This window comes from Rattus norvegicus, chromosome 4 (genome assembly GCF_036323735.1).
Source record: "Rattus norvegicus strain BN/NHsdMcwi chromosome 4, GRCr8, whole genome shotgun sequence".
Lineage (NCBI taxonomy): Eukaryota > Metazoa > Chordata > Mammalia > Rodentia > Muridae > Rattus > Rattus norvegicus.
In genome coordinates, this window is record NC_086022.1 from 12,553,388 (window position 1) to 12,568,522 (window position 15,135).

A 15,135-nucleotide genomic window follows, 5' to 3' on the forward strand; every position below is an offset into this window, starting at 1 on the left:
GATCCTAAAGAGAATCCCACAAAGACAGGAGTAAAACTTCAGTGAGAAATAGCGACTATGGAAGGGTACTTAGAAAACTGCAAGGTTAAGCCAGGGTTGTCTGTTATGGTTCAACATAAGAGTGAGGAAACAGGAAGAGTAGAGAGGTCACAGACTAATACTTGATGTAGCAGGAGAGAAGTGTGTGAAGTTACCTTGCTTGTTTTAGAAGGGCTCTGAGAAGTGTCAGGGGATGGACATTCACTTGTACTTGTGGCTTCTGTACCTTCAGGATCAAGGTCTGTAAGGCAGAAGAAACCTACAGTAAATGGAAGATCACGAGACAACATACTGCCTCTTGTAGACACACAGTGCTCGCTGTACACAGTTCTTTTTCTTACTATAAAGAGCTTTAAAATAATCGCCATGATAGGTCATCTGCTTACTGACCTGCCATAGGTTCAGTCAAAGGAGGGGCTAGGCTCTGAGCGGGCACCTGGGGAATGTGGTTTGAATGAGATGAAGGTGAAGACTGAACATGACTCGGTGAACATGAGACACATGGTGACTCTCCCCCTATGGATGAAGCAGAGCAGACCCAGAGAGAACGTTAGCGCTCGCTCACAGGGAGCAGCGCACAAACAGGCAGAACCACGGGGGAGAGCAGAAGCAAGTGCGCTTACCGCCGTCTTTGTCTTTGCGGTGGTCACTGAGCAATAACGCTCTCTGATAGCTTCTCTCTCTCACTTGCTCCACTGAGGTGGAAGCAGTCCTTTAAAATAAAACATCTCCAGTCAGAAAAGCTGCCACCATGTAGGGTAACTCTTCTGTCTCCTGATGAGCAAAATGTCCTTCGGAAGAAGGATTTTTGCCATATTGAGACAAAACTTTGGGGTTAAGCTTTGAAAACAGCCTCTCACATTGCTAATCATGCTCCAACTGAGATTTTAATTAAAGAAACCAGACTAACTTGTCTTTGGCGATTTCTTGGTGAAGAGAAGGGTAAGCTGGAAATCTTGTGTTAAGGGTTTTAAGGACATGTTAAGTTGCCAAAGGGAGCAAAACCCCTCCAACAGAATCCAAATGCCTGTGTCAGTGTGCACTGGGGACTGAGCGGGCTTTCCCATGGCTACTGAGACCCACCTTAAATGCAGCTGCCTCGGTCTTACTGAAATAGCAAAACTGCTTCTTCATCCAAAGTTAACTGGTAGGGGAGGTAAAGAAACCGTATAGGAAGGAATATCTACAGGGCTCAGATGAAGAAATGAGACCTTCACAGCAACAGGCTTCTGAGGTCACAGCTATCAACTGCGGTCTGTTTCCCATTCCAAACAGCAGACAGGAAGACGGATTCTCTAACAGTCTGCTTTTCTGTTTTCCCCTTGGACAGTGACGCACTGTGAAGGGCTTACCACTGAACTTCTGGGTCTGTCTTCTCAGTGGGGTTGGCGTCTCTGACAGGACAGTCACTGCTGCCTTCTTCACAGGAGGCGGTGCAGGCGGCAGCTGGCGGTGCTAAAGGCAAGCTAGCCCGGTTTTCTGGCTGCTCCCCGTTCTCACTGCTGTGGACACAGCCATCGCCACTGCTGCTTAGAGTCCCACTTGGGTGAGGTGACACACTAATCAAAGCAAGGTTCTCTGGCTTAGAACCACTCTTCCTAGCTTCACGTTGTCTCTTACGGTATTCTAGTAGAGAGACCTTAAACAAGAAAGAAAGAGTGAATATTCTTGTTTGTGTATCAGAATCAATTTATTATTTTCTAAAAAGGATACTGCAGCATTTATATTAGAAAAATTATAAAATAATTGAATTTTCCATAAATAATTAACAATTATTAAATGCCTACTATATGTCAGGCATTGTATTTAGATGATTTATATACATTATCTCATTTAATCCTCACAACAACCCTAAGAAAATAGGTATATTATCATCCCCATTTTACAGATGAGGAAATTGAGTAACTCACTCACTCCAGGTCACACAGCTGGTGAGTGTTGGAGCCGGGATTCGAACCTAGGTCTTATTTGAAAGCCCGTGCTCTTTCCACTATACTACATTGCTTCCCATAAAGTTGCCAACTGGACTCTGTTATAAAAATTAAAAGCACATATCACTAAAATGCTTTGACTTATACGCAGTTAAGCCTATTAACAAATCCGCACTGTGTCTCCCCTTCTAACAGTCAGGCACTCTTAACTGTCAGGCTCTCTTAACGGTCAGTCAGGCTCAGGCTTACACAGACACTCCTGCGTTAAGCTGGCTCTGAGGAAGCAGTGTCCTACTTTGAAAGCGCTTTTACATGCGTGGCCTAAATACTGTAAGTATTAGAGATGGTGAAGAGGGATTCCTTCTCTCCAAGGCCGCCTGCTCAGTGTGAATAAGAGAAGTAAGAATGAGTATTATCGGGCTGGAGAGATGGCTCAGCCGTTAAAGGCTAGGCTCACAACCAAAAATATAAGAATGAGTATTATCTACCTATCGTTTTGGCGGAGGTGTTTATTTTTAAAACATGTAAAAACCATCTTGAGGCTTTTATCTGAGACTACATTTCATATCACCATCATTTTTGCTTTCTTAGGAACATCAAATTATTTACAAAAAAAGCTTTAAAATGTACATATGAAAATTTTAACTTACATAACTAAGTTATAAATGCCTCACATAACACATGCTGTAACTATCAATAACCCTTAAGAGCACAGTAAAAAAAACCCACTTCTTAAAAGGACTATAAGTTGTTAAATTATAACCTTTTTCTTTTGTGGTGGATTCTGGGGCGTGCAGCTCCCGTCGATCAAACTGTCATTAACAGTCCGTCCAAAACCAGAGACAAGCCCATCTTCAGAGGGACAAAAGACAGCTGTCTCCATAAACATGCCTCTAGCATCATCCTGCGTCAGGCACTTGGACTCACTGATTCGGAAGCCGCCTCCAATCTCCAACTGATGAGAGGGTGTTAAGTCCCTCAAGTTGGAGTTTACTGAGAAGTTAACTCCTGTTCTGTCAGGACTCTTTACCCAGGATGAATACATTGTGCCTCGTCCAGAGTGGGTCGAATCCAGTTGGCTGCTGGGCTCAGTCCTGTCATGGGCTGGGGTTTCCATGGTTTTCTGTAAGGCAGCTGGCTCGACTGCATCGAGTCCCAGTTGAAGGTCTGACACAGACTCCTTTTCTCCTGGGCAAGGCCTATTAACCTCAGTCCTGCTCCTGGGGCTGGTGTAACCAATGGTCTTTATTTCTTGCAGGCCTAGCTCATTTAGGTTGGAATTTCTAAAAGGCCCCAGCGTTAGCATGGTTGAAGGTCGGTCATATCCCTGTTGGTGGTAGGGAGGGGAAATCACACAAACAATGCCATTTAGGGACAAATTACTATCTAGCAGCAATTTAAGCAAAATTATGATGAGAAAAGCAGAAAATGCATCTTTTTTGATAATTCCTTACCTCTTGATTGTAAGTGCATCTCTTTATTTCTGGAGAACTTTCTGGGGAAGAAATATTCTACATAAAAGTAATAAAATTAGGGATTAAAATACAATAAACTGTACTTTGTAGCCATGAAGAATTAAAATGAAAAAACTGATGATGGATTTTAGATTTAAGCCTTGTGAAGACACTAGCTTTAGGTCACACTATATACTACCCAAAAAAAAAAAATGTTCACTGTGGCACAAATGCAAGTGCTTAAATTTATGTAGTTGTAGATACCCAATTTTCTCTGAGTTTCTCATCACACTAGTTAATAGGGCCAGAAAAGGGCTTACCAGAAGAGTTTGATAAAAAAAACACTCAGTCCCAGGGATGAACAGTTTTTTACCCCCAATGAAATTTCTCACCTCAAAGTGCATGGTGTTTCCTGGTGTGCCAGGGGTCACTGGGGTCACTGGTGAATATATGGGTTTATAACTATTTCTGTAAGTTTCATCATCTGATTTGATCCGTGGGGGAGTAGCAAATGCTGGGTCGGTAGGAGTGATGTCCGTGTGAGTTGGGGTGGCGTATGGTGAAGGAGTAGGGGTGGAGCTTTCTGAGTAAGCCGAGTCTAACAATTGGTAAAGTCTTCGCTTTTTTAGTGGTGTGGTTAAATCTGTTGATGAAATAATAATCTATAAGAAATCATACTGCTGTTTGCTATATCAGAAATAGTGATCAATTTATCACTTTCACCTCCAAACTAAAGATTTACTAACCTGAAATCTCCCCTAGACCCCCAGAAGCTTCAGTGCTAGCAAACGCTACCTTGTTTGAAACTGAGAAGTCATGCAGAAGTCTCATTGGCCGTACTGGTGCTACTGGTGCTACTGGAGCTACTGGAGCTGCTGTCTCAGCAGCTGCCCCCCACTGAATCCCTACATACACAGTATTTCCAACTATGGTTTTACAACCTCCTTCATGCAAGCCTGTGGCTGTAGGGCTTCCCCTCACAGAGCGGCCCTAGGCCTGGCCTTGCCACAGTTGCTCACACTGGCCACACAGCAGCAGTACCTGGGAGGGAGCAGCTGTCGCTCAGCAGCAGGGGACTTTTACTTTCACCATTAACTGTAGGGCTCCTGGGCCTTTCCTGACACGGTGAATGATATCTGTGTAAAACTGTTGAATTTTCTTCTTCCAGGGCTTGCTTCAACCATCGCTGAGTAGAAGAGGAAATAGATGATAAGGGTCAGTGTGCGGCTGTTTAGACAGCCTATCAATGCAAAGCTGATCACAAAAGCATCTCATTGTGAGGAGCTGCAGTAAGGACTGAGATTTGCATTTGGCTTCTCCTAGATTTTATATCCAAAGAAAAGTTTACCTTTTTGCATGAGCCAGAAATGTTTTCAGTAGTTTCTTTTCTTCTCTTTTTTTCCGAAAGGAATGGTGATGTGAATCTAATGTAATGCTTAGGAGTAGAGTATACATGGGGGCTGTAAGTGAGACCTGGCAAAGAATTGAGCTGTGTAGCTAACACCTCTGGATCTGTAGTTATGCGCAGAGGCCTTTCTGAAAGGCTGTCTGAAGGTTTTCCTGTCTTCTCATTCTTCTCACTTAACCATTCATTGACCAAGTGCTAGAGAACAGAAACATTTGGATCACTATATAGTAATTGCACACATCCTATCCCACTACAGAATAGTCTACTATTAAGTTAGATACTGGCACATCGTCTAGGACGAGAAGGTGGGTAATTTAGATTATTCACATCACGAGGCTGGAGAGATGGCTCAGAGGTTAAGAGCTTGTATTGCTCTTGGAGAGAGGACCCAAGTTCGGTTCCCAGCACCCGTGTCAGGTGGCTCACAACCGCCTGTAACTCCAGCTCCAGGGGATCTACATGGGTACCTGCACTCATGTGCATATATACCCACAGACAGACACACACGCATAGTTAATAAATGTTTAACAAAAAATTATGATATGTGGTGAAAAAAGAAACCCCACTAATCAGTATTTTCATTTTCTTATTTACTGTTATTCTAAGGATTATGATATTTTATAGGGATAAAATACATGGATACATGTAGAAAAATTATATTACAAAAACCCCACTAATAATATGGCAGGTTATGGTGGAGCACTGTCTATAATCCAAGGCTGAGTCAGGAGGACTGACACAAGTTTGAGGCCAGCCTGGGCCACATAGTAAGTACCTGGCCAATAGCACTACATAGCCAGACTGTTTCAAAGGAAAAAAAGAAAAGGGACTTTAAAAAATGTTTTGATATAGTAAAATCTAGGAGATACCAACAAGTACCACAAACAATGCAGATATGTTGTTCCGTATTTTATACGAGACTGTTTGCTTAGGAAAGAAGTCTGATGTTCTCAAGCAGTGCTTTTTTATTTTTAGCCAAGGTGCCCATCACAGTTGCTAGATGAGGTCAGCAAATAGATAAAAGTATGTCCACACTGACAATTCTTGAGGTTGGAAATACCTCTTAAAGATCCTAGCCTTTTGAAAGTTTATTATCCACCATGTATAGAATGCAGCCTTCATTGTTCTTTTGGAAATGCTTAGGGTTGTACCTGGGGCCTTGCACATGCACAAGGGCTGTTCTACTGAGCCACACCCTGGCCCTCATAATCCAGTCTTTGCCACCTACGAACACACCTGGTCCTCAAGAGTAATGGTGCCTCCTCACTGTTTAAAAAGCTAGGCATTTAGGAATGTGATTTTTTGCTGTTGGGTTTGAATATCCTCGCTGGAATGTGAATTCCTGAACAGGTATCGCATGTGCGCATACACATACAGACATACATAGTCCTTAATCTTATTTTGCACCCCTCTTCCTTTCCTGTCTGTGTAGCTTCTGTGTGCCTTTGCAGGACAAAACTAGTCTATGGCATCTTTAGAATTCATGCTATTTTAGCACTAAATGATAAAACATACTGTGAGTAACACGAAATTTGTTTTTAACAAATACTGAGGGGCTGGGGATTTAGCTCAGTGGTAGAGCGCTTACCTAGGAAGCGCAAGGCCCTGGGTTCGGTCCCCAGCTCCGAAAAAAAGAACCAAAAAAAAAAACAAATACTGATATTTTAACACTTATATTTCATATTCAACAAATATAAAAATGTGATATTTGTAATTGAGAAAATAGTTTAAAAACTCAAGTGTTTTTCCTTTCAAAAAGAAACTTAATTTCCCCCTTCCCAAATGTGGATAAGCATTGCACTTACATCAAGGCGGGTACCCACTTGTTCAAGGTATGTCTCGCACAGGCTGTAAGGATTAAAGGCTGTGTGGAATTTCAAACAAAACCTGTAATTGTCTGGCAAAGAAATTAAGAGTGTGCCCCTGACTTACACTCCTGAGCTCACAGAGTTCTTTAAGTGTGCTTTTCATTGTTTAGCAGCCTGTCTACAAAACTATGAATTAGGTAAGAAAAAAAAAGGTTTAGTCCTAAGTCACTTGACCCTATGTGTTGTCATTTACTAGACAAAAACAGCCCCCTCTAAGGTTATGCTGTTATTTTTAAGCTGAAAAGCTCAAGTTAGTCAGCTTCATAAGCGGTTTGTTTCCTGTAAATTGTTGCATTAACTGAGTTTTCCAACAATTTTTATTAATAATCTGATATAGCACTGATCTTCCTCATAAACCCAGGAGCTTCAGTGAGATGGCTTAGTGGGTAAGGGTGTTTTGCTGTGCAGGTGGACACTCTGTCTTCTACTTCTGGAATTCCTGGAGTGTGTGAGAGACCTGATTCCTATAACCCTGGCGTGTGTACTCTGGCACACACACTCTTAAATCTACATTCTTAGTACATTCTAGTGAAGTCATACCTTTTTCCTGTTTAATTCTTACACTCTACCTACATAAAGCAGTTGTAAGATGTACAAACAAGAGCTGAACAAGAGCTGGGGTGTGGCTCTGGGTAGACTGCTTGCCTGTCATTCACAAGGCCCTGGATTAGATCCCTAGGCATGGGAGAGAGGACGTATGTTAAACCAGTTTCAGAGAAATGGATATTTAATACACAGGTAGACAACCTTAGAGAAATTATGAATACAATACCAAAGGGGTTCATATATTTAATCTTCACAGTACAAACTATTAATGTGCTGTGTGCAAGTGTAGATAGGATGCTTCCTAATCACGCTAGGGTGTAGGCTGAACTTTTACTATAACTATTCAGCTAGGAGACACTTGCTGCAAACAGTGCTTACTGCTACTAGGACGCATACCTTCTTTGTTTTGGGGTACTTTGTGGGACATTTATTAAGTGCTGGAGCTTCCACTTCAGTGATTATCTCTGCTACTGCAGCTTCAGTTTCTGGTTCTATAGCAAGCACAGTGTTTTCAATATCATTCTGTTGTGACATAACTTCAACGTCGGGAGAGGATGGCTGTATGTCTGAACACATGCTGACGGTTCTGTGTCTCCGACGCTGCTGTCCAATATGAGTCCTACTACGAGAAAAGCTTTTTCTCTGCTTAGTTCTGTTCACTTTGGCAGCAGTTGGCTTGATAGCAGTTTCTTCCTTTACTTGTTCCTAGTTCAAAATACAACAGTGGAACTTCTGATGTTTATAGATATGTTTACGTCGAAATATAGCCCTATTTACTTTAAAAACTAGATTTCCAGAGTCCTTGTTAAAATTTATGTATTTTAGGGTGGGTGTGGTGGTGCACTCCTTTGAACCCAATACTCGGGAGGCAGAAGGAGACAGACCTCTGTGTTTGAAGACAGCTTGGGGTCCAGAGTGAGCTCCAGGACAGCCAGGGCTACACAGAGAAACCCTGTCTCAAAAAACCAAACCAAAACTAAAAAAGTCTGTTTTCATGTGTGCATTGAGAGGCCGAGGGCAGCATGTAGGCTCTTGTTTTCTCTTTCAGCCTCATAGGTGCTGAAGACTGAGATAAAGTCAATAGGCGTGCAGCAGTAACTGAATTAACCAATTTCTAGTAACAAATCAAAACATTTCAATACTTTCTTATTCCAAGGCAAGTCAAATATAATCTCATTTCAATTCTAAATTTCCCATAGGGTTTGAAAATGCTTTAAAAGACAAATAATTGGATATTATTTAAAATTCTTGGGGTAGTGGGATGGTTTCATTTGCACACAAGCCTAAAGACCAGTTTGAGGCCCTAACCCACGTGACTGAAGAGGGACAGACCTGACTCAGTTGTACTCAGACTTCCACATGAACACAGTAGCATGTGAACCCAGGCATCGCTGTTATCGGTGTAACTATGGGTTACGGGTTATACGGTGTAGAGACTTTAAGGCATTTAACTTGGGACAATGAAAGAGACCCTGAGTGAGATACCTGGACCACGTCAGCGTCAGAGATGACCTGCGACTCCTTACACTCGGGCCTGACTTCCGTCTTGGCTGTGCTGATCCTTTCCAAAGCTTGTTCTCGTCTCTTCTCTCTCTTTTCAAGTCTGGCAAAAGCTTGCAGAATTGCTTCCATTTTTCTTTCTTCTCTTGTCTATGGAATTTAAATTTGAAGTAAATATCATTGTTCCAAACAAATTCTAAATGTCAAATGTTCATGACAGATTTTTTAAAACTGCTGTGATACGATTAGCATAGCAAGTCAACAGGTAGGTGTGGGAGCAGATTACAGCCACTCAGCATGTGTGAATCCCACACGTCATCTCAGTGAGCCGTTCTTAGTGTATGCCAAGAAAGGACAATGGTACAGCCAAACAAAAAAGCCAAAAAAGAAAAGAACAACCAACAACAAAAATAAAACTTCTTTTATAAAACCAAAAGTTTGCCTTTTTTTTTTTTTTTAAAAAAAAGGGCAGAATATCCCTAAGGAAACAGTATGTTGAAACAAAACGACTCATATGCATTTAAGGAGGCAAGGCATAGTCTTAGGTTCAAACCATGGTCCTACCAGTCGTTTTTAGTAAACAGTTTTGTCACCCTAGCAAATACTTCTGAGTTTTTAGGAGTATAAAAGCATACCATGCTTAAACACTTTAATTGGACTGTTACTGAGTTCAATTAGAAAACATGAAGCTTTTAAAAACAACTTGGAAAAAAATGGTAGACATTCCAGAAACAAAAGGTTCAGTGTCATGTCTGCTTTAGCCCTTGGCCCTCCAGTAGAGTTCTCTTAAGGCGTCCGTTCCTCTACCTTCTGCTCTTCCTTTCTTACACTGACACTCTTGGGTAGACAATATTAAGGACAAGACCCAGAGCCTTGAGCACAGGGCCTGGCAAATGCTTCAGCTCTCAACCAGAACCAGGAAGCAGGTCCACCAACTGTCCAGTTCTCCAAATGAAAGAACCAGGTCCTGAGGCTCAGATCCATTTGTCTTTCCTCCTTCATTGTCATCGATGTGGGGAAGAAAGAAAGAAAGATCAGAAACTCAAGATCTGGCTGACATACACGTCTCAACACTGGAGCTTCAGCTTTAGTGCCAGTCATTGCTGGCAGAGAATTCAGCATTGACAGATAACTCTTCTTACTCTTTCCTGTGTTTTCAGTAAACACATAGGGAACAAAAGATATTCACGAACTCAGCTGGAATCGATTTGTAAGGAGTTTCTAATTTTCACCCTTTTTATTTTATACATAGGAAACTGAGGTTCACAGAATAGTTACTTGTTCACAGGCACAATCTTGTGTCTTTCCTCAAAATCTAGAATGGGTAACTCAAAACATTAAGATTTTTATTTGTTCACACCAGAACTGGGATTTTTTTTTTAAAGATTTATTTTGTGTGTATCAGTGCTCTATCTGCATGTACACTTGCATGCCAGTAGAGGGCATGAGACTCCATTATAGAGGGTTGTGAGCCACCATGTGGTTGCTGGAAACTGAACTCAAGACCCGGAAAAGCAGCCCCCATAATATGTGGGGCTGGAGAGATGGCTCAGCAGATAAGAGCACTGACTGCTTTTCCAGAGGTCCTGAGTTCAATTCCCCGAAACCACATGGTGGCTCACAACCATCTGTAATGGGATCCAAGCTCTCCTCTGGTGTGTCTGAAGACAGTGACAATATACTTATATATATAAAAATAAATGGAAAAAAAAAGATGGAATTTTAAGTGAAAAATCACCATAACTATGTATTTGTTGAAATTCATTTAAAAAATTACTATTTTCTTGATGGAACAAAAATTTACATGTATGTAGGTCACTCAAAATTAGGGCATTTGCATAAATTACCAGTTTCCTGACTGCTAATTCACTCATCTAATTAACTGCTGATACAGCACAAATTTTACATTTCTACACGTGTTTACCATATAATAATAAAGTTGAAAGCACCAATTCCTAATAACTTTAGCCCAGATTTATTTTGAAGTATGTAGATGTTTGAGATGGTTGCTTATATGGATTAAAAAAATTAGCAATTTTTTTTTTTAAGACAGGGTCTGTATACTAAGTAGTCTTGGCTGACCTGGGACTCACCATGTAGACTAGTTTGGCCACAAACTCTGAGATCTGTCTACCTCCTGAGTGTTGGGGTTAAAGGTATGTTCTACCATGCCTACGTTTTATTTTTAATTTTTTAGTGTATGGTGCTCTGATGATATACATCTGCAGTCAGAAGAAGGCATTATATCCCCTTATACATGGGTTTGAGACACCATGTGGTTGCTGGGAACTAAACTCAGGACCTGATGAGAGCCAGTGCTCTTAACCACTGAGTCATCTCACCAGCCCCAGGTTTGATACTGTTATAGCCAGGCTTTTATTCACCACAGGATCTACTGTAACCCTTGATACATGGTCAGATGTAAAGAGGCAACCATTTTACCAATCTCTGAAAAAGATGTTAACTTGAGTTTATGGGGAACTGGAGCTGGTGAGGGGATGAGAGATACTGGGCATCCTAATTAACCCCTCATAAGATAATAGTTGTAATGACTCTAGTTTAGAACTGTGATACAAGCCATGGCTTTATCCTGAGCCCAAAGCTACTTCATTATCTGTGAGCTGGGAAACTGACAGATTCCAATTCAGAGTTGGATTTGATACACTGTTGTGCTGAAGTTTTTGGTATTAACCAGAGTATGTGGAAATATCCCATGTGACCTTCCTGTTCTTGTGATATACGTTAGTGCATTATTTCTTAGTATTACAATTTCATGTAAGCAGAAGGAAAAAAAAACCTGCTTTGGACCCCTTCCCATTTCAGATGTTCTTTTGATAATTTAAACTTTTTAATTTGTGTGTGTGTATGTGTGTGTGTGCGCGTGCGCGCGTGCGCGTATACATGTATATGTCTGTGGGAAGGACAACTTGGAGCCAGTTCTCGCCTGCCTTCCATGATGCAGGTCCTAGAGATCACTCAGCCATCAGGCTTGGCAGCATATGACTTTACCCACTAAGCCATCCTGCTGTGGATGTAAGCTACTGATCAGGCTGTAACTCATTTAAACAGGAAATGAGCCTCAAGTCTGAGCACCACATGCAGCTTTACAGGCAACGCCGGGGTTAGAAGAAGTGCATGCTCCTCCTGATCTGCTTCTACCTTGCTATCAAGTGCCTTTCTTAAAGTGATCCCTGAATCTCAAAAGCAGTCGTCCTGGCCTGGAGTAACCTGAGTGCAACATCAAGAGTGGGCTGGGGAGGCTGTGCTGAGGACATTCCGATAATAAACTGAGAAGCACAAACTGCCTGTAAAATAAAGGAAATGAAACCAGAGAGCATCTGCTGAAGACAAGACTCCTCATTGTAAACACAGTCTCGCCCAACCCTTTTCAGACAGCAATGAACTGATAACTACCTGGGCAGTGATGGTGCACACCTTTAACCCCCGCAGTCAGGGTGGGAGGTGAGGGGTAGGACTGGGGTGCTGGGGGCTGGGGGCTGGGGGATCTCTTATGAATTTGAGGGCAGCCTGGCCTACAAAGGGAGTTCTGGGACAGCCAGGGCTGAGACATAAAGAGGCCTGTCTTGAAAAAACAAACCCCAAAAAACAAAACTGATAAGAACTTTAAAGATCACTTAGACTATTAATAATGAAAATCATTCCAAAGTAGAAAGCTTGGCTTGCGTGGCCTTCCCATTTCCTCCATCCCATGAGGCAGTCCGGTGCACCCCTCACAGTCCTGGTTCTTGGTACTCGTGACTTGCTACAGCCATCCTCTGTGAGTAACATCTTCTATGAGTGACTCTATCTGCCTTCTCTGTTTGCCCAGTACATACTCTCCCCATAGAGCAAGCACGCAGGTCTCTGTTACATGAGAACTGTTATGTTCTGTAGAAAGCATGTCACTGCTATACCTAGAGGTGTGCTGGGAAGCACTTGAGGGCTTTGGATATTTATTACAAGTAACTAAAGCATAACAAGATGAGAATCTTGTTTGGACAGAATATAAAAATAAACATTCCATTCTGCCATGCACTTTTACAAAAATGGTTCCTCATGGATAAGAAAGTGAGAAAGGTAATTAGCATCAGTTTGGCCGTGCGATAAGGAGAAAGGTGAGAGCATGAGCCCCATCCTACATCTATCAGACTTTCCTGACAACAGATCTGCTCTCCGACTTTATGAAATCTGGCTTGCTGAGTTCATCACTTCTAAATGTATCAGTAACAGCACAAACTCTGAACAATAGGGTCTCACCAGGGTACTTGTTCCACAAAATAAGAACTAGGAATGCCAGAAGGATGATGTACCCCAAAAGTTGTAAGGTATTCAAGCACCGATAAGGTGAACCAATAGAACTGACCTAGCTAACTATAACATACTTTTTCACAGACATCAAATTAGACATCTTTGGAATATTTTGTGATGTGGAATATTTTGTGTGTGTGAGAAAATTGTGAGAATTGTGTATGATTCTAGGTAAAGGCTACAGATACTAGCTGGACTGTGAAGAAGCTTCATTTAGTTCATAGTCCTAGCTTATCTTTTCTAACTAGGTGCTGTCCATTTAGTCCACTCATTATTAAATAATACCACTATTCTAAAAACTTTCTCCCCATAACATGGGGTTATGACATGAGTTCTCATAAGGAGTTTGTGTCAGTATGTGAAAACTCTGGCTTAGACATCTGTCACCTCACTGATGACCAGGATTGATAAGATTTATCTGGATGTTTAGTCTAATGTACCCTTTCTTCCAAGCCACTCCAACCAGCTCCATATGTGTGCCTCAAACTGTACACTCTGTTAAAAGGGTACATAAATGATTTCAGAAGTCTTTGACAGCACAGTTCTGGACACTCCTCGCCAGAGACCTCATAATTTCCTTTCACTGATTCTCCAATGTATGCAAGCCCTCATGTGAGCACCAGTATCACCCAGTTTCCATGGCTCCAGTTTGTGCTATGTGACTGTAATAGGCCATTGAGAGTATCAGGAGGCAGAGGCAAATGGTTCACAAGAAGAATTCCAAACCGTTTTAGCTACACACACAGCGGCATACACTATACCCTTACATCTAGAAACAAAAGAGGGGCTGGAGCAATGGGTTCTACCAGAGGACCTGGGCTCAATTCCCAGCACCCACATGGCAGCTCATACTTCTTTACATGGTAACTTTGGGTGGTGGGGCACAGCAGATCAACCCAGGTCCTTACAAGCTATGCAAGTGCTCTATTGCCAAGCCACTCGGGATTGCAGTCTCCTCATGTTCTCATGTCCTCATCTGCTTGCAGTCCTAAGGTTTCAGCCCTGCAGATCCTGAGATACAGACTCTGCTGATAGAAGTGACCTACAACCTCTTGTCTGGCATTTGTACTGAGCAAACACTTACAGATAAATCATGAGGTGCACAGCACTTTTGTTCTGGTAACGGGTAACGGCGTGAGCACAGACGTGGAGGCTGCTAGGTCATGGTGGATTGTCAAGTCTTCCTATGTTACTGACTTGGCTATGTACCCTACCTGACTTAATAATAATGCAAATGGTTTTGTTTCTGTCTTAAATCATGAAAAGAAACTACATTATTTAGCTAATGAAAAGACATACCGAACAATAATTGTGGCATTAAATTTATTAACAATTCTTAGCTTCAAAAAGATTACTTCTTAAAGATGATATACATTCTTAAATACCTAATGATAGTCAGTAAAAATACAAAAACAAAACAAACAAAAAGCCCCAGTTAAGTGTGTTAAATAGTAATGGCAAAGCCAGGTAAAACGGTTCAATGTCACATATCCCAAATTTGCTACCTTGCAGGACAGATGCCCACATAAAGGTCCTTAACTAGTGGAAGAGTAGCTGCCCCGGCCCAAGGTAGCACAGGCAAGCGCAAGCCTCCCCCCCGCTTACCATCTTCCTCCTCCTCTCCGCAATCTGCTCCTCTGATTCCATTTCAACTTCAGTGCTAATAGGAGTTTTTTCTTCCATATCATCAATAAAATCTGGTTCCTGAAAAATGACCATGATTTATTTATGGAACACACTGCCCCATCTATAAACTGGGAACTATATACTGTACCTTTGGAATATAATTCTGAAATAAGCCCACCAAAATCTGTGAAATTTTCAAATTCAGACTAGTGAGTAATTTTGTTTTCTGGAGCTCCTGTCAAATATAGTAGTGTGGCCAAAACAAATTTTCACCAAACCTGCTGATAGGAAATCTCCAATGTTTGTTCAGTTTAATACTTAAGATGGTCAGACACAAGACAGTGGCACACACCTTTAACCGTGTACTCTGGAGGCTGACGTAGACAGATCTGAATCCAAAGCTAGCCTGGTCAGGATCAGGGAGCTCAAGCCACTCTGAGACTCTGTCTCAGAAC

At 41.8% G+C, this 15,135-nt stretch overlaps 1 protein-coding gene across 12 annotated transcripts in view; it reads right to left on the reverse strand.

Annotated features, from left to right (window-relative positions):
• Kmt2e (lysine methyltransferase 2E) overlaps positions 1-15,135 on the reverse strand; it is a 104,760-nt gene that overhangs the window by 2,818 nt on the left and 86,807 nt on the right. For 7 of the 12 annotated variants that reach the window (XM_063285947.1, XM_063285949.1, XM_063285951.1 and 4 more), the window contains 12 exons: positions 14,660-14,758; positions 8,732-8,896; positions 7,643-7,951; positions 4,773-5,027; positions 4,466-4,610; positions 3,817-4,067; positions 3,425-3,481; positions 2,734-3,297; positions 1,392-1,678; positions 663-751; positions 430-555; positions 195-280 (listed from right to left, as the gene is read on the reverse strand). In XM_063285947.1, the coding sequence (XP_063142017.1) occupies positions 195-280; positions 430-555; positions 663-751; positions 1,392-1,678; positions 2,734-3,297; positions 3,425-3,481; positions 3,817-4,067; positions 4,466-4,610; positions 4,773-5,027; positions 7,643-7,951; positions 8,732-8,896; positions 14,660-14,758 (2,433 nt within the window). Of the gene's footprint in view, positions 1-194; positions 281-429; positions 556-662; positions 752-1,391; positions 1,679-1,949; positions 2,069-2,733; positions 3,298-3,424; positions 3,482-3,816; positions 4,068-4,465; positions 4,611-4,772; positions 5,028-7,642; positions 7,952-8,731; positions 8,897-9,553; positions 9,693-14,659; positions 14,759-15,135 lie in introns of those variants that run through there. The other 5 variants (XM_063285955.1, XM_063285953.1, XM_063285952.1 and 2 more) reach the window with 5 other exon arrangements.